This window comes from Larimichthys crocea, chromosome XVIII (genome assembly GCF_000972845.2).
Source record: "Larimichthys crocea isolate SSNF chromosome XVIII, L_crocea_2.0, whole genome shotgun sequence".
In the NCBI taxonomy this organism is placed as follows: Eukaryota; Metazoa; Chordata; class Actinopteri; family Sciaenidae; genus Larimichthys; species Larimichthys crocea.
In genome coordinates, this window is record NC_040028.1 from 17114606 (window position 1) to 17137978 (window position 23373).

At 40.8% G+C, this 23373-nt stretch overlaps 2 protein-coding genes across 4 annotated transcripts in view; one reads left to right on the top strand and one right to left on the bottom strand.

The window, feature by feature from the left end:
* The window catches only part of cckbrb (cholecystokinin B receptor b), a 27427-nt gene extending 23023 nt beyond the window's left edge, over positions 1 to 4404 (top strand). The window contains exon 5 of the mRNA XM_019261160.2: positions 2205 to 4404. Coding sequence (XP_019116705.1) covers positions 2205 to 2746 — 542 coding nt within the window. The 3' untranslated portion in view covers positions 2747 to 4404. The remainder of the gene's footprint in view (positions 1 to 2204) is intronic.
* pdzk1 (PDZ domain containing 1) overlaps positions 1 to 21948 on the bottom strand; it is a 57477-nt gene extending 35529 nt beyond the window's left edge. Inside the window, exons 1-2 of one of the 3 annotated variants that reach the window (XM_027291085.1) lie at positions 21840 to 21948; positions 7322 to 7414 (exon numbers count right to left, since the gene is read on the bottom strand). In XM_027291085.1, the coding sequence (XP_027146886.1) occupies positions 7322 to 7402 (81 nt within the window). In that variant the 5' untranslated portion in view covers positions 7403 to 7414; positions 21840 to 21948. Of the gene's footprint in view, positions 1 to 7321; positions 10371 to 21839 lie in introns of those variants that run through there. The other 2 variants (XM_027291088.1, XM_027291086.1) reach the window with 2 other exon arrangements.
* Positions 21949 to 23373: the final 1425 nt, after the last annotated feature.

Sequence of the window (23373 nt, forward strand, 5' to 3'; positions counted from 1 at the left end):
TTATTCTCTGTTATGTTTGTAATTACATGTGTGTGAAATCACAAGGCAGCTCTTCATGGTAAACTGAAAATGTTTATTATGTGAATTCTTGAATTCATGAGGCGATGCGGCTCTCCTAAAACACAACGTGCACAGGAGCAGAGAGTTCATGCACTGAGTGCATTCATGTGTACAGAACATGATCTAACGGGAGACCGAATGTCTATAAAGTAAGCATAAAAGCAGTACTCACATATTAGAGGATAAAGTACTAAAGTATGTACTTTTGTTTTATTTATTCATAGAATCTTTTTTACTCTGCCCTCCTTCTACGATGTGAAAATGGACTGACCGCCACTGTGTCTGGTGCCAGTGACGATGGAGATGGTTGCTATGTTAATGTTGCCCAGCGGCCACACTCGATAGAGATGTCCACCATGGCTGCATCCAGCAGAGCAGTCAAGGCAGAAAGGCCACGCAGCAACACGTCTGAGGCCAAGCTGGAGGCCAAGAAGCGAGTAATCCGCATGCTGGTGTCATTGTTGTCCTGTTCTTTCTCTGCTGGATGCCACTGTACTGTGCTAACACCTGGCGGGCTTTTGATGACATCTCTGCCAAGCATGCTCTTTCAGGGGCGCCCATCGCTTTTATCCATTTATTGTGCTACACATCTGCCTGTGTCAACCCGATTATTTACTGCTTCATGAACACGCGTTTCCGCAAAGCTCTGCTCGCGACGTTCTCGTGCTGTGCCGCGCCTTGCCAACGCCGTCGTCTCACGGTCTACGGGACAACGAGGAGGACTTATGGCAACAGGAGCTCGATATCCAAGTTCAGCTACACTACAGTCAGCACCATGGAACCTGCTGAGGCAGATGGATGTAGGCACAATCCAGAAGCAACCGTTTCTAGGCAACACAGTAGCCCACATCCTTGTCTTTTGGCCAAATCTGTGCATGTAGGGACAATGATGTGGAGCGGAAAAATTGGCCATATAGTGTGGCAGTATAGAAGCTTCACGACTGTGACTGTGAGTAAACTTATGCAGGGATTATTTAAAGGTTCAGTGTGTAAAATAAAATAAAAAAAATAAGAATCTTACCTGTTTGTTATCTTGATATGAGCTTTATGTACAAACACAGTGAGTCCTGAACTGTGATTGATGATTCTACAACACAAGTAACCAAACACCGCCTCTAGATGCGCGTTTCACGGCCATTCTACTATGCGCAAACGCCCACAGCACCACTAGATGGCACTAAATCATACACACTGGACCTTTTATAAAAAACCCAGTCTTACAGTGTAAATACCTCCATAGCTATACTGAAAAAGTATTATATACAGTTATCACAGTGGACCAGGCGAATGTCTGCTTAGATGGCGAGGCATGTGTTTGTTTGTGTGAGTAGTGCCGAGGACGTGAGTCTCTGTGAGCCTAACTGACGCTGAAAACATGTAAAGACTTTAAACGATATATTACTGAAATGAGGAGTTCAAACAGTTTTTCATCAGTTTTCATTCGCATGATTTTTGTGGGCGGTCCTTAAATGGTGGCTCGATGACACGCTGAGGCCACCCTGAGCAGAGAGAAAAAGCTGAATTCATCTCGCTCAGAGTGTTTCAAAGTTAGTCATGTTAATTTTCTGAAGCTCGTAGCTTCAGTGGACACGCCCCCACAGTCCTGGAGCTGAGACTTCATTTTTACCCAGATTCTGACACCTAATTTCATAAACTTGTCGATATTTGCTATCATTCAAATTACTTCTTTTGTCTGACAAACTCAGAACACATATTTATTCTGACTTTACACAGACTGTAATCATAAATTGGTGCACGTCTTATTACAAAGCTTTTATTTAAGCTTATTAAAAACTTAAATAAAGCTGGTGGTGGACATTTTTTATGTATTATTCTCTGTTATGTTTGTAATTACATGTGTGTGAAATCACAAGGCAGCTTTTCATGGTAAATTGAAAATGTTTATTATGTGAATTCTTTGAATTCATGAGGCGATTGCGGCTCTCATAAACACAACAGTAGCACAGGAGCAGAGAGTTCATGCACTGAGTGCATTCATGTGTACAGAACATGATCTAACGGGAGACCGAATGTCTATAAAGTAAACATAAAAGCAGTACTCACATATTAGAGGATAAAGTACTAAAGTATGTACTTTTGTTTTATTTAATTCATAGAATTCTTTTTTACTCTGCTCTCCACAGATGTGAAGAATGGACTGACCGCCACTGTGTCTGGTGCCAGTGACGATGGAGATGGTTGCTATGTTAATGTTGCCCAGCGGCCACACTCGATAGAGATGTCCACCATGGCTGCATCCAGCAGAGCAGTCAAGGCAGAAAGGCCACGCAGCAACACGTCTGAGGCCAAGCTGGAGGCCAAGAAGCGAGTAATCCGCATGCTGGTGGTCATTGTTGTCCTGTTCTTTCTCTGCTGGATGCCACTGTACTGTGCTAACACCTGGCGGGCTTTTGATGACATCTCTGCCAAGCATGCTCTTTCAGGGGCGCCCATCGCTTTTATCCATTTATTGTGCTACACATCTGCCTGTGTCAACCCGATTATTTACTGCTTCATGAACACGCGTTTCCGCAAAGCTCTGCTCGCGACGTTCTCGTGCTGTGCCGCGCCTTGCCAACGCCGTCGTCGTCACGGTCTACGGGACAACGAGGAGGACGTTATGGCAACAGGAGCGTCGATATCCAAGTTCAGCTACACTACAGTCAGCACCATGGGAACCTGCTGAGGCAGATGGATGTAGGCACAATCCAGAAGCAACAGTTTCTACGGCAACACAGTAGCCCACATCCTTTGTCTTTTGGCCAAATCTGTGCATGTAGGAACAATGATGTGGAGCGGAAAAATTGGCCATATAGTGTGGCAGCATAGAAGCTTCACCCATGACTGTGAGTAAACTTATGCAGGGATTATTTAAAGGTTCAGTGTGTACAATAATAAAAAAATAAGAATCTTACCTGTTTGTTATCTTGATATGAGCCTTTTATGTACAAACACAGTGAGTCCTGAACTGCTGATTGATGATTCTACAACCAAAAGTAACCAAACATCGCCTCTAGATGGCGCATTTCACGGACATTCTACTATGCGCAAACGACCTACAGCACCACTAGATGGCACTAAATCATACACACTGGACCTTTAATAAAAACCCAGTCTTACAGTGTAAATACCTCCATAGCTATACTGAAAAAGTATTATATACAGTTATCACAGTGGACCAAGGCGAATTGTCTGCTTAGATGGCGAGGCATGTGTTTGTTTGTGTGAGTAGTGCCGAGGACGTGAGTCTCTGTGAGCTAAATGACACGTGAGGAAAGCAGCAATTTAGTTTAGTCATTATGTAGCTATAAAAAAAAAAAAAACCCTGCTATGTAATTTTTTAATTGTGTTTTATATTTTTTTTGCTGTCAGTTGTTGATGTTTATCTGTGTAAGTGATGGTGATGCAGTTGCCTTGTGGACTAAGTGCCTGGTTCTAAATACTATGTTATATTTGTGTACTGTTGATTTGCCTCATTCATCACAGGCACCATAATCACAGGCAAATTGTAACCTGAGGGGGGTTTTGTAAGTGGAGTTTAAAGAATCTTCTAAACGAACTGAAAATCCTCCTCAGAAATCTCCTCCGGGTGTGAACTGATCAGTGAGTGTGGTGTCAGTTCTGCATCGCTCCACCGTTCGCAGACAACACTCGAGTGTTATGAACTTCTTATGATCTTAGATGGGTAGCATCGATGCCTTGTGTTGTCGTTGTAAAATGTGACGCTAGCAACTTTTGTCTAAGTTTGTGGCGCTGGATTTTTCTGTGTATGCTTGTACGCTCGTGTCCTTGCAGGTGAACACAGTAGGAAATGTAATAAGGGTGACTTGACACTTAAATGTGTTTGTTTCTCATTTAAAGGCCTCAAATTTGAGGGGAGTACAAAACCTTGATAAGTACTGAACACTTTGAACATATGGATATTATTTAACAGTCCATGCATTATTATATCCTCCTTCTTCTGAAGGTCTGTATATTGCTATCGAGGTAAGGACAAAAATTCTAATAAACTTTGATGAAGTCACTGGTAAACGAGTAAACACAGTGAGTTTGTATATTCTGATGTTATATATCAGATGAGAGGATTTAAAACATGTTACGTTCACTGAACACTTTTGACATGTGTAGGTTTATTTTACTCACCACCATATTTTGTAATACTAATAAAGGTCTAAGGTCTATGATGAAAGTTCATGTTGCAGTAGAAGTAGGTTGTAGCTGAGATTTGTGCAGTTCAGAGTCAGATTTACCACTTTAAAGCTGGAGGCCTTAAGAGTAAAAGCATGAAGTAAGAAAAGAGCAGGACATGAGCAAGTTCAGTGTCTGTTTTAGTGCAGAGTCTAACTGTTAACATAAGCCAAATAACTTTAGGTGGTTACTCGTTTGGTTTGTCAGTCTTGGATAGGTAACTGTTGTTCTGTTGTGTTTCAGTGACTGAAACTGTGATTTTGTAGTGTTTGTGTTAAGTATAGTGCTCGATGATGACAAAATAAAAGACGAGTCTGATATGACTCGCAAAACATTTTACATAATGACGGCAAACATGATTTAAGGCTATGAAAATCATTCAGTAATGTAAATGCTGGTGTACAGTAGCTTATACAAACAGTTTAATGTTTCTAATATGTTATATTTGTTACCGTGTATGTGCTGTACGTTAGTATGGGAGTTCACTGCAGCCTTACATTATGTGTTAAAGGAGGGAGAGGTACACTACGGCAGAAGTTCAGTGATTTTTCAGTGACTTGCTGTCCCTGTTGAGCTCACCTGCAGGCTACGAAATGGCAGACAGGTTTTTCGGAGGTCTCTGTTTGTCAAGGCCCCGTCTACCTGACTTTGGCTCCCCTGTTCACCTCACACTAATTGTGTTACAACCTCAACCCTGCCAGGCTGCGCCGGATGAACATATTTCACTGAGTGCACCAAAGCACAATGCTGTCAGTCTCACATCTAATGGATGTATGGCTTGCCTTTGTGAGCTTTTTTTGGGGGGGAAATTCTTGGTCGGCCTGCAGCTTTTGTGGTTTATTGTGTGCACTTTTTCCTTTTGTGTTCAAAAAAATTATAGGGAGCTGAATAAACTAAAGTAAGGCAGAGCATTGTGTCAGAAGAAATTGATAAAACAGTCTACAAAAACTTATGTGCTAATCAGTAAGTATGTGCCGCTCCTGCCCTTGTTCCTCTACACTGAGACGACCTTACATGTATGTCATGTATCCAGCAGATGAACGTGACAGATGATTGATCGATCTTCCCCTTGTCTCACTGCATACAGAGGCATCAGGACACAGTGAGATCGAGGTAGACAGAGCGTGTAAAAACACCTGTCTGACATCACGGTGGCAATGCAGACATCTCATATCTTACGGCGAAGTTCTGTTGCAGTGCTAACAGCAGACAGGACGCATTAATGTGTCTAGCGGTGTAGAGAAATACTGTATAATAGCCATCTGTGTTGTTGTTTATGAGTGTTTTATGAAGAGCTGTGAGGCTGATTTCCCCGCGGTGTCGCAGAAGCCGTTTGACGTTATGATTTCTTTCCCAACCCGCCGCACCTCATCCAGTCGCCACAAACACCCACATATACACAGAGCACTCCGGCTTAAACTGGTTATTATGCACTTGCTCACAACCAATTACACACAGATGCCAATAATAAGATATTGTCCCCCTTCACGAAATTAACACTGCCTATAAAAATCAAAGCTCTGTATAAAAATATATGTGATGACAAACAGGCAGTAGGTAGTCGCATGTTTTATTAACATATTGTGCTTTCATTTGGATGAATGTCAATGTGAAGAGAAGGACTAAAGGTGCACTGCAAATGCCACCTTTAGTATTTAAAAATGTCACATAATCACAAGCTCTGTTTTATATGTGACATATAGTCTTCAATCAGAAAAGGTGATGGCAGAAGTCTTCTTCAAAATCAACTGCGGGAAAGGGCATAATATCTTATGAATAATATTTTTTAGATTGACTATGGATCAAACTATAATGTGCAACGAAAAAGGGGTGAGTCATGGTGACAAAAACAGAATGATCACCCATCTTTGAAGTTCCAACATCAGAGTTTTTGCCCATTCTGTGTCATAGTTTTGTTTTTTTCTTCATCAAATAACACTAATCCCAGCTGTTTTCTACAAATAAACTGTCTTTATACCAATGTCTCAGCGCCAAACAGCAGACAGACAAAGTTAATGACTGCTTAAGACCCAGACATTTCCCTCAAGATTTGGTGGGAAACAAAATAGAGCTATAAGAACAGTGAATATTGGACTTTAATCCATTAAACCCTGATGCTGAACTGTTTCTGCAGGATGCAACACACACACACACACTGATAATATGTCAATGTTATGTTTCAGGCTTGTATCGCTGCCCCCTAGAGGTCAAAAGATAATCACAGCAGCTTTAAGGTTAGGGTTGCACTGGCCAGCTCGCACTGATTGGATATTGCATTATAAACTGTATTTGATGACGCACATTGCTGAAGAAGACCATGCACACTCTGACTCTTAAACATCCTTTTTGGGAAGTTGTACTGATGACCTGATACCGAAGAGGAGAATGAATCTGTAGGACATGACTCCCCAGAAGTAATGAGCGAGTCACTCGCTGGGAGATTTTCTTTGATAAAAGTTCCAAATAGCCTGCAGATTATCCTGACGTCATTTAAAGAAAAACACATGGATACTGAGTTTTTCAAAAGCTAAATATTTTTTGCTTTAAGCATCACGAGAGGAACTGCATTCACTGTCGTAGAAACAGACGTAACACAGTCATCTGAGACATCTCAAACTACAAATCTACACCGCTAGATAGGACCAAATTAGAAACAACGTCCACAAATACATCAATCCTGTAGTAGTTTGAGATAAATGAGACACTTTGAGTAAAAGTCTGTTGTTATAATTAATATGGTGTTTAAATACAACAAATTCTACAAGGGGTAAAATCGTGTGTACCACTTTGTGCACCAGTTGTGCAAACTGCTCACTGATTACTATCAGGGTCTTTTCTCACATTCACACAGGCAATCAATCAATCAAGACAATGAGGTGGCCTTTACAGAGTGACAAGCCCTCACTCATTCTTGTGATTATAATGCCCCCACTGCGGGTTAAACTACCTTCTCCTCTCCACAAAGAAGACACAAAGCTGTTACCGGCTGTGTTTGATTGATTTCTCCCTGCGCCACCTCGGCCTCCCCCTGTTTTAGCTTCTTATTACCGTGCTTGACGATGGCATCTCTTACCTTTAAGTACGACGCGTGCCGATATCTCACCGCTGTCTGTTGAGCATTTGGGTGGTTTAATGGCTTCTCTGCTCTGTTCATGAGCGCACGAGTCTGTTCATCCAAATAAAAGCATAAACATTTGTGACAATAAACGTCCCATATTCTCTGACACACATTGTCACTGACAAATGATGCAGCTGGGCTTGGGGGGGGGGCTGCTGCTTCATTGAATGATAAGGACACAGAGCACAGGTGTTGCAGAGGGAGTCTCTGGGGGTGCAGGGGATGGCAGTCCGAGCAGGGTCATAATTGTTTGATGTGAGCAAAGCTGGTATTTGAGGAGCAAATTTGGCTGACTGAGCTGCACAGGTGCATTCATGACAAATCCACTCAGCTGTGGGGAGAATGAGAAAAGGCTGAACGGATAAAACTCATTACTTGAATTCCATACTGGACTGTAACTATTGTAACGAGCGCAATTGAAATGATCGGCATTGTGATGGTTAGTATTACTTTCAGTATGACATTTATGAGAAGGTATTTTATAATTAACTTATTTTTAAAGTAGGAAATTATTTCTGCCAGAGAATTAATAACTCTAGTTCCCTTTTTACATAGTTGGAAGACCTCCAAAAATCCTCCAAATTAAACCTCAAAATGTTTTAGCCATGCCCTTTGGAAACGCTAAATAAAAAGAATAGAAGCGTTTTCTGCTGTGGCGCCAGGTCGATATCATTTGTCCGTGCTTTCCAAAAGTGCTACATAAGTTTCATTATGTGACAATGATAGTTAAAGTTAGTTTTGCTTAAAGTACACTATAGTAAAAATCTTGGTTTGGGTTAAAATTGCTGTTACGTGAAGGTAAAGGGACCTTCATCATCATGCTTACAGTTAACACTTGGTTCAGTCGCGGTCATGATCAAAAAACTTCTTGGAAACGTGTTAAAGTCAAAATTACTCTGAACTTTATCACTTGAACGTAAACATATGTCGCTTTAGGGCACTTGCTTATATGATTGATGCTGCGACAGTCTAGGCCTCTGGGCTCTGTGTCCTTAAATTCCAGTTAAATCCAGTGAAACCACTAACCTCAAGCTTGAATCGATACTTAAAACAATGTTTTATTATGTTGATTCGATTAAAAATAACTTAACTAACTAACTTAATATAAACTAAACCTGACCTCTCTAAAAGATGGCCACAGTATTAGCTAATGTTAGTCCAGCTTTGTTGATATTGAACTTTTGTGACGTAAACTTATTAATCAAATTATCAAAGCAACACAGTGACTTTAAGGGGGATTTTGGGGCCCCTGGAGGTCTGCAGCCCCAGAACAGTTGCCAGCTTTGCCTCGTTGTTAATCCAAACTTCCTCTTTTAATTACTCGTACACATTTGCTCATTAAATGAGAATCTCATTTTTGGCACAACAAAAGGTTTCATTGTCCCTTGAAACCACAAAAAAAATATAATACAGCCTCTTTTTTTAGGCTGTCTCGAACATTTTTGTTGTCGAGTTTGTCAGATTGACTGCTCATGGGCATCAAGTTATGAGTTATGTTTTAATATAGTCTTCATGGTCGTATTTTAATGAAGATGCATTAGTCATTTCAGCCATCGTATCAATATGATCCATGCGGAGTGAGTGTAGGGACATAATGATGAGGATTAAAGACATGGCAAACATCTGGTTATTGTTTCATTAGTTGATCTTTACTGTCTCTGGGGTGGATTTTGGATTAGTGCAGCCATCTCCCCGCGATCATCAGCAACAATATGTGGAGACACAAACCTTCTTTATCAACATGCAAACAGAAATTGCTCCAGCTCCTCATCTGCGCCCAGAACCTGCTCATCTGTAACCTTATTAATATTCACTTAGTATTCTCAATTGAGCTAAAATCAAGTCTCAGCAACATGAAACTAAGTATGCTCTTGTCTTTTCGTTAGTCTTGTTCTGTGAAGGAAAGAGCTGATCTTGTTTTTCGGTGATATTTAGTAGTGTGCCATGTTTCTAAGCAGCTTGTTCAGGCCATAGAATCATATGGGATGAACAGATGAAGGGGGGATACAAAGGCACATTTAGATCGACTCCAACGGTCACAGTTGCCAGGCCGCCATTGCCTTAAGTGTGTTTTGAGTGTACAGTATATGTATGTCTATGTGTGTGTGTGTGTGTGTGTGTGTGTGTGTGTGTATGAGTCCCTCATGCGTTTACCATGTGTATACATGAGTCACTGTTGTTTGAGGCAAAATGAGAGCTGGAGATAAAAGCCTTTTGAAGGGTTGTTACCTGATCCATGGAAAAGAACATGGTTAATGGCCACAACTCTTGATCCTGACATGCTCAGGGTTGGCTTGACATCAACTGTCTGTGGTTAAATGTTAACAGAACAGAGTGACTATTGTCCTTTCTAAAAAAAAATGTAAAAAAAACCCCACAAAAAATAAGTGACAACTTTGAGAAAACAATCTGTGAAAAATAGTCGATGTGGTTTTCTTGGCTGCTGTCCACGCCGTTATCTTGACAAGTATGCTTGTGCTGCTATGACACTATAAGGCCTTAGATGTTTACTCGTGGCTTGGAAATGTGTAGTTTTCCGTTCTGGTTTGTGCTCTAGATGGAGGAGGTTCAACAGGTCTACCTCCTTTATGACAGCGCAGATTCATTGCTATTATGATTGTCATTACAGCCACTATTCATTGTTTCTGCGAGGCTTGCTATCTCTCAGCACGAGGATCATCTGGATAGTATTTGTATATTCTTAGTATGGAAAATGTTTGAATGTGTATGTGTGTTGGAGAAAGAGCCAAATGTTATGTTATGTGTGATCTTTAAGATTTCATGCTGGCTGCTGTGGCTTACTGATGGGGTGATCCTCATGTCTGACAGATGCACATAGTGTTTTCCTGTCTGTTTCTGTGTGTGTGTGTGTGTATCGCTTTATCTCTCTCTGACACGCACAAGTGTTATAAATGTGTATGTTCAACTGGGTGACTATCCGGCTGGTTGTACTTTTGCTTTTTTTGTGCGATGTTATTTAATTCTAATAAAGTCTCTATGTGAAACTACACAAAATATTTATTGTATTTTTTTGCTACAGTTGTAAGCATTTTCATCTGTGCTTTGGATGTTTTATGAATTTGAAACTACATCACCGATCATACCTGGAACAGAAGCCGCACCTGAGTCAGCTTCGCTTTGCAGCTTGCACTTTAAAGCGAAGCACAAAGCCACGCTGACACTGGAGAAGGTAAAGTGCACAGGCGTTTCCACTGACTCATTCTCTCGCTTACTTGGTAGTTCTGCTTTAAGTGGTCTTAATGGAAGCAAAACTTTATGTTGTTTTTACTCTTTACACAGCTCCTGTATAGCAGGAACACCAACAGCACATAAAATGTAAATAAAGCTTCATCATGGACATCAATCATGTGTTACACACAGCAATCAAAGACTTCATGCATGACAGCTCGACAGATTTAGCAGGTTGACCGTCTTTTCCCAATCAGCAGATCTCGACAGCATTTCAAGCGTAATTGATAACAGTGTGTGCATGAAGAGGTAATCGCTGAATTTAAGTGAAGTGCATATAATTTATATGGTGAGATTCCATGTAATGGATGACTATTGATGAAAAGAGTACTTGTTATTAATACAGTCACTCGGACGAGGATTAGCACTGCCTGCTAATTCATGAATGGACAAGCATCCAGTCTAGAAATCAATGTGGAGTTGGAGGGATTTCATCATTCCCACCTGTGAATATTGACACAAAAGCTTTCAGCACCAAGTGAGTAGAATTACTGATTGTGTGTGCTGGCGTCATGAAAACAAATGCACGGCAGGTTTCGCAGCTCAGTTTCCTCATCTCAGAGAAATTAAAAAAATACTATTTATCTCTCCTTGAATGATTACATACTGATATTATGAAACCTACAGAAGCTCATTTTGTGGCTTGAAGCCGGTCAATTTGAGCGAGCAATTACCAACATTGGCCATTACCTCCTGCTGCACATCCTCTAATCACCACCTCACTGCAGCCCAAGCATAGAAGGTCACGGAGGTCGCAAACTGACGGTGGGGGGTTGCTGTCGATGCACAGACACATCCATGATAATATAATCCATCCATCCATCCATCATCTATACCCGCTTATTCTCATCAGGGTAACAGTGACGAGAGGTAGGGTACAGTTCATCGCAGGGAACATAGAGACAAACAACCAATCACACTCACATTCTCATCTACAGGCAATTTAGAGTCACCAATTAACCTGTTAAGTGCAAGCAATTTATAATCTGAAGCCAATGTAAAGACATTAAAAGAGAAGTAATATAATGTATCTGTAAAAACACACCCTCCGACCACCATCAGCATCGTATTTTGCCCCGTCTACGTATTCATCGACACCTTTCCTCCAAAATCAGCATATTTATGACTGAACAGCTGCTCCCTGTTGCATCCATCAGCCAAGAACATTACCGTCAGAAATACTTTCAGTGCATTGTGCTTGCAGATTGCTTCAGAAAGAGACGCAGTTATGCTGTTGTTACGTCACCAGATATTGGTGTTACTTGCTGCGCAAAAAACAAAGTAACGATCTGGCTGAGCACAGACATCGGGTGTGAGTCATGCTTCATGTGTAAATGACCTCCCCTAAGTATCAGCTTTTACTTGGGTGGGAAAAAAAAATATGAAAGGTAGGTCTGTGACTCACTGTGAGGGCTCATTCTTAAGAAGAGGCTGCAGCCCGGTACAGCATGAGCAGATCAATACTCATGTTGATGCTTTGCACGTAAAATCACCACAAATCATTTCAGACATGCAGTCACAGGTTTGACAAAATAACATAACATTAGTGTTCAAGTCAACTACATGGACACCTCTGTGGCTGTGAAATAAAGCCCAAGCGGAAGTGCCAAAACTCAAGTGGCTGTTCGAGTCCTTTGAGTCCCTCTGGTCCACTGATGATCCAGATAGATTAGCCAGGAGGTGGAAGAAGCAGGACTGACAACATGGTGGCGATCGGAGCCACTACACTCTGAGCTTCAAAACGGCTCTTCAGAAACCTGTGGGTGAGGTCAGGGATACGACGCCCATTCTTTATACTGCCAATGGCGAACATCCATTCCCCCAAGTTCAAGTCAAAGGAAATCTAAATGTTACAAAACTGAATGACAGGATGAACGAAACACTTTGGCAGTAAAGATAATATATAACCACTTATAAACTGGACCCACAGTGACTTGGAAAGTTCAATCAACGGTAGAGCTACAAAGGGAGAAGGTGGTGTGCATTTCAAGAGGAAGGCCTTTCTCCTGACATGGTAGAGAAGTTGTCAATAACCATGGTGTAGAATTTCCTACAGGCCTTTAGGTTCTCCACAACAAAAGAGTCAAAGTCGGACCTGTACACACACTTCCTCAGATAAGTTTATATCCTTTTTAGACAGTAAAGGACTTCTCTGCTGGTGTACTGCTGGCTGGTTTATAATCGTGTGCTTCCAACTTTTTGTCAAGAGTTTAAGACTCTTTCCTGTTTTGCCATGAAAATTAGCAAATTTTGAGTCCTCGAATGTGCACATTTAAATGAGATTACTGCATTCGTACAGATGTAAAGTCCAGTTAAAAGGTTTGTTGTGACTCAATTTCTTTGCCACACACAGTGTCATTGACACATGTACAAGGTCAAATACCTTGTAGCTTGTAGCTTTTTTGACTGTGGACCTCACAAGCATTCAAAGAAAGCATTGACTCCAAAAGTGTAGAAGCACAGTGAGCCCTTTTGCATTTTATTCTTTATCCTGTGGCAACACACCCACACCAACACAAACCCTTGCAGGCACTTTGTCAAGGGGCTACTGCTGGCCTGATTTAGGCCGGTTTAGTTATTGAAATAAAGAAGCCGAACGGTCCATTATTCTGTGTGAAAGGGGCTGATGAGCAATTGTGTTCATCTGTGACCCTGAGTGTCCCACGGGGGCATGTCATTGGACAGGAATAATCCCTCCTGCTAGCCTTCCTTTCACTCAAATTGTATACTGTGTATCTGAGGGGAATCAACCTTTGCCTCTCTGGAAAGAAGAAAAAAAAAACGAGTGACAGGATGAACAAAACACCTTGGCAGTAAAGAGCTGCAGACACATCTTGGAAAAATAGGGTGTGAACTCTATATGAACAGGATGTACTGAGGGTGCCTGTGAAATGCTAGTCCTTTTAACAGATAGGAAGAAAAACACGGATCACACGGACACATAACCACGTCTAATAAACATATGAATGTGGTGTAATATTGTGTCTACTGTGAATGCTTTTAAGAGAGCTTGAACTTAGCCTGTAATAATACATAATCTGTTGGCTCTTAACTCCTGCAGGGAGGCTGCTAGAAAAGATATATTTTTCAAAACCATTTTAAAACAACACTTGCATGCCCATGTGCACATTGGGAGACTTACAGGTCCCTGGAATTATTAATTCTGTACCTATTTCTGATCTTTCTCAATCCCCTTTAATGCGAACGTAATCCTGAAGATACTGTGTTGTTGCTCATTCTCAGGGATGATGATACATTGTCTTTTACAGTAGGAGCGATGTTGGCTGAGGCCGTGATCAGCCCAACAGCAGCCCTTCAGCCTAGAAAGCCAGCTAATATTACTTACTAGTCCAAGAGCAAGAGGACAAGTTTGGCGTCTGTCTTTCAGCTTTTTATATCACAAAGCACTCGCCAGTGACTTAAAGCCAGTCTCATAGGTTTCTACACCTTGGCCATGAGCTATGTAACATTGCCTACTCGTTCTCCATCAAAAGGATACAGCACTCAAAAAGTATCATTAGGCTGTACTGTATGTATCAAACACATGACGTACAAACACTATTGTCAGTACTTGAGAAATACTTTATCATTTAAGACTAAGCCACTTATTATACAAGATGATCTCAGGGACAAACAACCCGGTACCAGACAAGTGGCGACAAACAATCACAATCTCATCTGAGATGAAAGAGCATGTCCTTGTCCACTTTTGTGCGACTGCAGTCCCTCTATTTTGATTGGCAAATTCCAAAGGCAAAGGTCTCTGCCAATTTAATAGCACAAAATAAGAAAAACGACCAGTCAGGAAAACAATTATGCTGCTGCCAAACAACCATCTGTGTCATTCAAGTCTACCTCAACAAAGTGGACGAACTTTAACTGACTACAACAACGAGCTACTTAACTGAAACTCCATGTACCATACTGTCGTAATTACATTATTTTTCTGTTTTGGTTGTCCGTCCACTGTGATCTTACTGGAAACTAATTATATCGCTGTGGTGAAGCGGTCTCTGTTGTCTGATGTGCTTATTAAGCAAGCTTTTACTACGAGCTGAGGGAAGTAGAAAACATAGGAAGTGAAGCTTACAAGTTTTATAAGTTTCATTATTAGAAGGTAGGGCAGCTCAATTTGTGAATTATTAATCTATCCACTGCTCTGAGAAGTCATGAAAATGGACAGACTGTCAAATTAACTTCTTTTAAAAGCATGTTTTTTTTATGATAGGAACATTTTCACAACGAAAAACTAAAAAGACTAAAAAACTAAGGCCCTTTTTTAAATCTTTTCGATCTACAGGCACTCAGTAGCATCATTTACAAGCATATGATGAAGAGTTTGCAACTTTACCATCTTCTTCATCTGCTCTGTGGATGGCCTGAAGCCACAGATCTCTTCTTTTACTGCTACTAAAAATCGTAAACTGGGGTTTTTTTTTTATTGTTCAGTGTGCAATATGCTGCTTTTAGGCTCGGTGCTTGGATGGACTTTTACAGCTTGTTTCATCCAAAAGGGAGCATGGTCATTCTGAAGACAGGAAAGTGATAAATGCCTGCTCTCATGTTTCCAGGTGACCCGGCTCTGGGCGCTGACCATAGTACGGTCTGTGGTGCCTATTTTATGTGTGTAAACAACTGCAGTAGACTGAACACTCGCAGCTTACTAAATCCTGGCAAGCAAGGCGCAATGATATATAACCACTTATAAAACTGGACTCACAGCGACTTGGAAAGTTCAATCAACAGTAGAGCTACAAAGGGAGAAGGTGGTGTGCATTTCAAGAGGAAGGCCTTTCTCCTGACTCCCATGGTAGAGAAGTGGTCAATAAGCACGGTGTAGAATTTCCCACAGGCCTTTAGGTTCTCCACAACAAAAGAGTCAAAGTCGGACCTGTACACACACTTCCTCAGATAAGTCTATATCCTTTTTAGACAGTAAAGGACTTCTCTGCTGGTCTACTGCTGGCTGGTATTGTGAATATAAGCTGGAGGAGCTTGTAAACCTCTGACAGTTAGGGTTAGGGTTAGGGATTCCTCGAACTGCCACTTGTGGACGGCTAGAAAATTTGTACTTTCCATAAGTCCCCATATTAAAAAGGGAAAATAAGTGAAATAAACATGTTTGTAGCCTGCTTCTCTTTAGCCAATTTTCTGTTCATGACAACTGTACTAAGGCTGAATATATAACTCACCTGCTCTAATTATATTAAGGCTTAAAGTTATGCATAATTAACAGTATGGCCGCTCTGATTGACAGGTAGGTGTTGTTACAGATGGCTTGTTTGAGCAACTAGGCGTCATCCAGCCTGCCTCAGGTCCACAGATGATTTATGTCTTTTGCCCATTTTTAGATTAGCCAGGAGGCGGCAGATGAAGGACTGCCAAGGTGGCGATGGTGGTGGTGGCCAGAGTCATCACACTCTGAGCTCCAAACCAGCTCTCCAGAAACCTGTGGGTGACTAAGTCCTTGTTTTACTGTCTAAAGTGCTGACGCAGAAAGAGAACACTACAGAGGTTAAGAGTTTTTAAATGACAAAACGTCCAGACTGTTGTGCAGAGAATGAATGAAAAGCAATAACAGAAGTATCATTTCAGATCCTTTGAGAATGTTTTGACAGATTGTTGGGACTGTGTTTTTTTTAATCTACCTGTCTGGTTGACGAAATGTTGTTCATCACATTTATAGTGTAAATACTAAAAGCTTATTGATAATAGTAATTTGGCACCAAAAGTTCACAGTGACAACATAAAATAATACATAACACTTTCTATAACGACAGCATCGACAGAGCGTTAAGGGGGAATTATAATGCATTTATAATGCTTTATGACTACTCTCATGGATGCTCTTGACTAGTAATGAACTAAACATTTTCTATGTTATGACAACCTATACACTACTCACCTATACACACACACATACTGCAACAGTCCACTGTATTAAGGAAAAAAACAACGAAAGGAAGGAAGGAAGGAAGGAAGGAAGGAAAAAACGACAAGGGAAGGAAGGAAGGAAGGAAGGAAGGAAGCAAGGAAGGCAGGAAAAAAACGACGAAAGGAAGGAAGGAAGGAAGGAAGGAAGGAAGGAAGGAAGGAAGGAAAAAATGACGAGGGAAGGAAGGAAAAAAGGAAAGAAACGAAGAAAGGAAGGAAGGAAGGAAGGAAAAAAAACAACGAAAGGAAGGAAAGAAGGAAGGAAGGAAGGAAAAAACGACGAGGGAAGGAAGGAAGGAAGGAAAACAACAACGATAATATTTATTAGTATGTTTCCATTAGTGTATAATCACCTGAAAATAAGAATTGTTTTCAAGCCCTTTTTGTTTTACAGTAGCTCAGAACAGACAAACCAAAATATGGATACCGATATGGAGCTTTTTATGTTAATTTGGCAGCCAGAGTTTTTCCTACATGCTTGGAAGGAGAGGATGAGTATTCACTTGGTTGCAATCCCCAACTTAACCACTAGGTGCCACTAAAACCTACCACACCTGGACCTAAAATGTGATACATTTTCATAGATTTACATGAATTTATGCTGCATAATGAGTGATAATGATGTAAGAAGCCAAAATACAGAGAATTAAAAATTAGAGTTTTGAGGGATAAAACTATAGTGTATAAAAACTATATGATATATTCAACATAAGAACATTAATATATTTCATTTTTTCATTATCAACATTAGTATATCACAACACCCCTAGTTAGAGACCCATACAGTACCATACCCATAGAGATTTAAGCTGTACCAAAAGAAATAACTGACACCTGTGCTGATGCAGAAAGCTGAGAGAAACCTTCGAGATGAGGTTTTAGGAGTTTGTAGTCTTCGAAAAAATGTCAAGACTCTTGTGTACAGAATGAATGAAAGGCAATAACAGACGTTAGCAGTAGACGAAAAGGCTACAGCCACACTTGTTGTTGCTGTGAGGTGACATTTTAGCTCAGGAATGATTTGAGATCCTTTGTTGGGACGTTGTGCCTTGGGTTTACTTCTGAATAACCGTGATCTTTGAATCCACCTGACTGGCCCTCAGGTTGACAAAATGTTGTTCATCACATTTATATTGTAAATACCAAAAGCTTCTTATGAGAATGAATGCAAAATTTAATTTAATTTAATACTGTGGTGCATCAAAGGTTACCAGTATAAAATATTACTTTTATTTTTAGACCACGACAAAGCAATGCCACCAGATCCCTGCGCACTCACTTTTCTATGTGGCTTTACGTCTGGTCACGGAGCCAGATTTAATTTTGTTGATACTGGCTGGAGTTTAAACAAATAGTAAAAAGAGTTACCAGCAGCCAAACAACCAAAAAATGCAAACACGTCATGCTGATGGACACAGAGCAGTACGTTCACAGGCAGCCTGAGAAGAAAGACATATTGACTCGCATCGCTTTGACACAGCAGCTTGCAGCTTACGGAGGTGAGGACAAGACCCCCCAGAGAACAACAACGAGAGAGAGAGAGAGAAACACAAAGCATTTTGAGGGAGTCTTTCTTTCAGCAGACTTGTTTTTGAATTGAACATTTCTTTAGTCGATTTCAGTAACTTAGCAACTAACTCTGATGAAAAGAGTCAAACGACATCTTTTGTTTGTGTCACTTTGGTGGGATGCAAGCTACTCATCAGGCGTAGAAAATGCTATTCTATGTCCGTCCTCTCCTGTGTGTGCTGCGTCTCAGCCGATGGCAGTTGTCCTAAATCAGGACTAGAGATTAAAAGCATTGGCATAACGGTCATGTGGAGTCAGTGGAACATGTGGCAGGTTTAGTTTTTTTTAGGGTGCACTGGAGACGGAAAATCTCTTTCGGAGTCATTCTGTATGATTTGCTATCCTCCTTAAGTTTTTTGTCTTTTTATCATCTACAATAAGTTGTGGTCATTTGTTATGAGTTGGTGGCTTTCGTTTAAATATTTCATGCTTGACTTTATTTGTTAATAAATTGTGCAGATACAGTACTAACCTTGATTCCTCACCCTGTATTTATTATTATTATTGTTAATCCTAGAATTTTTACAAGTTTTTACATATATAAGCCCGAAATACAACCAAACACACACAAAGGGCTCATAGACATGCACATATGGATGATGGAGTGATGGGCAGCCATGTAGAGGTGCCCTGGGAGCAGTAAAGGGTTCGATTCCCTGCTCAAGGGCACCTCTGCAGTGCCCAGGAAGTAAACTGGCACCTCTCCAGTCCGCCATACTTTGGTCTGTATGGACTGAGCTACTGCCACCTCTCATCTCATCTCATTTCATTTCATCTCTCCTCTCGTCCCCTGGACTGTCATGGGGAATTCAAGTAAGTTCAACTTACTAACTCCATTTGTTGCTATAAGTGTTGCTCAACAAAGACTGCTTAAAGTGACATTATTTGTTGCTAACAGTCTGTATATAACAGAGAGTTGATGTGGAGCATCCAGAGGACATCAGAGGGACAACCAGAAAATCCAGTAAATATCACGGGGGTGATTCGTCTGTGCACTCCACTGACATCTTCTACCTAATTGCTGTATTAAAAGACAGGATGGGGAAAAATAGGCAGAGCACTCCGGAGAGCAATAGAAATATAGAAAATAGTGGGGTTTAATGCAGTGTACAGCAATTCTACAGACCTGTAGGGAGCTCCGTGTAGATATTATTACCACATGGCTAAAAGCCTCCGTCACAGAAGCCCGAGCGCTCTTATTTTCAAACCTACTACTTTAAAATCCATTAGAGAGCCTATTTCCTTTTCCTTTTTCCAATCCGGTCACTGTACAGTGGATAATTTACAAAAATTGTTTTTTGACAACTTCTCTTCTAAAAAAAAGGTGCCGGAACAAATACAAAGTGACTCAGAGGCTTCACTCACCTTAAAATGCAAGAATGTTGATCCATATTTTTCATAGAAAAACAACAAAACAAAATATCACACAACAGAAGACAGCACAAGAGCATCTATCTTGGAGATGTGGTAGAACTTTGTTGTGTTGTATTTTTAGGTTAGTTGACTGACTCAGAGTCAACTCAGAGATGGAGTTGGACACACCCAGATGTCTAGGGGAGACTGAAAAGTCTTTACAGATCTTTATTAAGAGTACACATCCTGGAGGTACACGCTTTACATTCAAACACAGATAGGAGACACAACCTTCCTCAGTCTCAGAGTGATACCTCACCAGCTGAGCTGACTTGGTTCGCTTGCTCAGATTTGGTCACTTCACCCCGGTTTATGTGCCTCTACCATGAGTAAGTGGACTGTGTAATTAAATAGTTTCCTGTTTGAATTAATTAATGTCCAGAAAGGCACACACACACACACACCAGAATGATTACTTCATAGTGTGTGTGTGTGTGCATGCAAACACACACAGCCTCATTCTTGGAATTCATCTCATCAACATAGTTAAAGGTAATTACCGATGTCACCTGCACCCCACTCCCTAATGATAACTGATGTAGTCTGAGGGAGGTAGGGAAAGGTAGAGGGAGGCATGAGCTGCATGTGTTCAGGATCTTTTCTGCCTGTGGGATGTTGATAAATGGCGACGACAGAGCTGAATTCTAACATGTTAATCAAAGAGCGAGACTGCCTCTACCAAAAGGGAAATCAGTAATTATTTTAACACGAAGCCAAACATGCGCAGACATCATAACTCTTACAAGTCATACACAAGCAGGCTTTCGGGAACGGAAACAAACACGGAACATTTGTGAACACGAGTTGATGCTCTGAAATTCTGCTTCACTATAAAAACCTGTTTGAGTCCAAAAGGTTTGCGTTAAACGCATAAACAACTGGCTCATAACGCTTTACGGCCTGATAAGTTAACTCGTTACAGCACAGGGCGGCCTCGACTGTCACAGACTGAGCCATGATGTCCTGTTTTAATTAAACATTAATATGGCCTTTCTGCTTCAGGCATGAAAGATCTCATAAATTTTCAATTAACCTTGCGGTTCTTCATCTGCCCCCTTTCCTCTCGCGCTTATAGGTGTGAATGACCGGAGGCTGTTTTTAAACAGTCCCCACTGCGGGTTGACAGCTCAGGTAATCAAGTCTATCAGTGCTAATTGCTGGCTTCCCCCTGAGCGCCTCTCACTCGAGGGAGAATCAGTGCTGGAATAAAACAGAGCACCCCCCCCCCCAAAAAAAAAAGCAAGGAGATGTCACCAGTTGTGACAGCTTTATTTTTCTACTTTTGATTCAGAATTTTCCATTTCTAACCATCCTCCTCTTGTCTTTTGTGCTTTTCACCCGCTCGCTTAATTTTATCAGGCTGCTTAATTTAAACTGTGAGTCCATTTGCATAAAACACTGCTTTAAATTACAACTGTCGCACTTCACATTTAAATTACATCCTCTAAAATAAAGAATTGCATGTGTCAGAGTGTTGAAATGGTACTGCTAATCAGATAATAAGATTTAAGATGAATCAAAAGGAGAGAGGCCAGAGATTATGGAAACTCAAATGAAAGATGCTTTTAAGGCCTTGAAAATCAATGGGGGTCCAACGTGAACTCACCAAAGTCAGAACATTTCACATCAAACAAGTATTTTTTGCTCTGTGGTTCTCTCACTGGTTTGAAGTTGGAAGGTGACATTTCACACGTCTGCCAACCAATATGATGTTAGCAGTATTGGAAAAGGTAAATGGATTATACTTATATCCAGCCTTCCTAATCTTCTGAACCAAGCTTTACACTACATGACGCAGTCACCCACTAACACGCTGATGGCAGAGGCTGCCATGCAAGGTGCCAACTGCTAACCAGAAGGTAAGCAATCACATAAATTCACGCTCATACATCGATGGCACATCAGCCTTTGGGAGCAACTTAAATTTCAGTATTCTACCCGAGGACACAACATATGGAGTGGAAAAGCCGAGGTGGACCGCTGATAGTCGACGATCTACTCAACCTTGTAAGCCACAGGGACCCCATCGAACAGTTATACAAGTAATACAAGCTATGATGTAATATTGCCCCCAAAAAACCCTACATTTGAGGCCCTGCATGTTTTCAAGGGATCAATAATTCATTATAATTCTTATGTTTATGTTCAATTTCTGAAAACTGAATCTAAATATTTCTGTTTTCTAAATATTAAGTAATATACGTAAACAATGAAATCTGGTTTGGATTTTCAAGGTCTCCAGAAGTTTCATTCTGTTTACTTTTGAATTTGAAGGATTGTTGATGTTTTCTGCTTTTTCACTGATTACCTTCTAAAAAAAGTCGCCTGCTGATGCCTTCAGCTGTCCCCGACCCTCATCTTGCATGTTGTAGTGGGGCCACTCGACTCTCCCATTTTAGCATCCATCCTTGTTACCTTGACACAATCACAGACAGCAGACCAGATTTCATTATGAATGATGATAAATCCCAATGCAGCAGCTATTCTGGGCAACAGACAACACAAATCATATGAATAAAACTGATCCAACTTAGTGCATACACAGTTGAAATTTTCAATTTAATTTGGATGTCAGTGGAGAGGCATTTCAGAAAGGCAGAGCAAAAATAGTTCCTCTGAAGGTTGCTCTGCATTGTCATAGGTTGCACAGTGGCCATGCAAGCACACTCAAGTTTCTATATTCGGATTATTTATTCCATCCTGTCAACACAACAGATCTGTAGTCTTAATTGTGTGGCTAAATCCTGAAGCCCAGGCACGGGAAGCACATGCAGCAAACATACTAACAATTTAAGTATGCATGCATGTCATCATTCACATTGCTCACTTTATTTATTGACATATTTATCTCAGTTCAAATAACCAAATGTTTGTTGCAAAAGCTCACCTGCTGGTCATGTGTCCAAACAGGAAGTGAGGTCATCACATGGACTTTATAGAAGAGGGAACTCAGAATGTACCATGTTCAACAGAGTGCAGAGGGGGGTTCATTGTTTCAGGGGATAGTTTGAGCACATTAAACAACATATATTGTTAATACTTCAATGTCAGGACAGGGACTTTAGTTTGGAATTGTTTTGATTTTGAATGTCACAAATAAAAAGCTCCTCAGAGTTCATTATAGGAGCTGAACATGATGTGAGCTGCCCAGTGGCTGTGTGAAAAACCCTTGAATGAGGAGGACTGGATTCAAAGTATCAAAGTTTGAATTTATTATTCTTGTACAAGAAGGAGCGTTTAACAGTGCAACAGACAAAAGGGGTTACAGAGAAAAGGCTCCTCGAGGAGCTCTGACAGTTGGTTTTTATACACTCTCTAATGGGCTGTCTCAGACACCTCCCTATTGTCGACAGACACTTCACATAGATAACCTCATAACCACTCTCTCTCTCAGTTCTCGAATAAGTAACCAGCAGAAATGACACCTCTCTGACCTGTGTCTGGCCCCTTATTCTGTTCTGAACTTAGTCTGAAGACATGTAATAAATAGGGACACACACACACACACACACACACACACATCGTATGATTTAAAACATCTGAATAGCAATGTGATCCTAATTTTTATAACAGCCACTTCATCACAAGGCTGGCACACTACAGGCAATTTAGAGTCACCAATTAACCTGCATGTCTTTGGACTGTGGATGGAAACTGGAGAGAACTAACGGAGAATCCATTTTTGTTATTTCCAAAAAAATGTTTTGTATAGTTTTCTTTTCACAGCTTCACCAAAGCCCAGCTGAACTGCTGATTGTTTATATTGGCCAAATGGTAAATGGGTGTTGGTGGCTTTACTGTTCAAGTTTGTGAGGACATGAATATTGGGGTTGTCCCAGGTG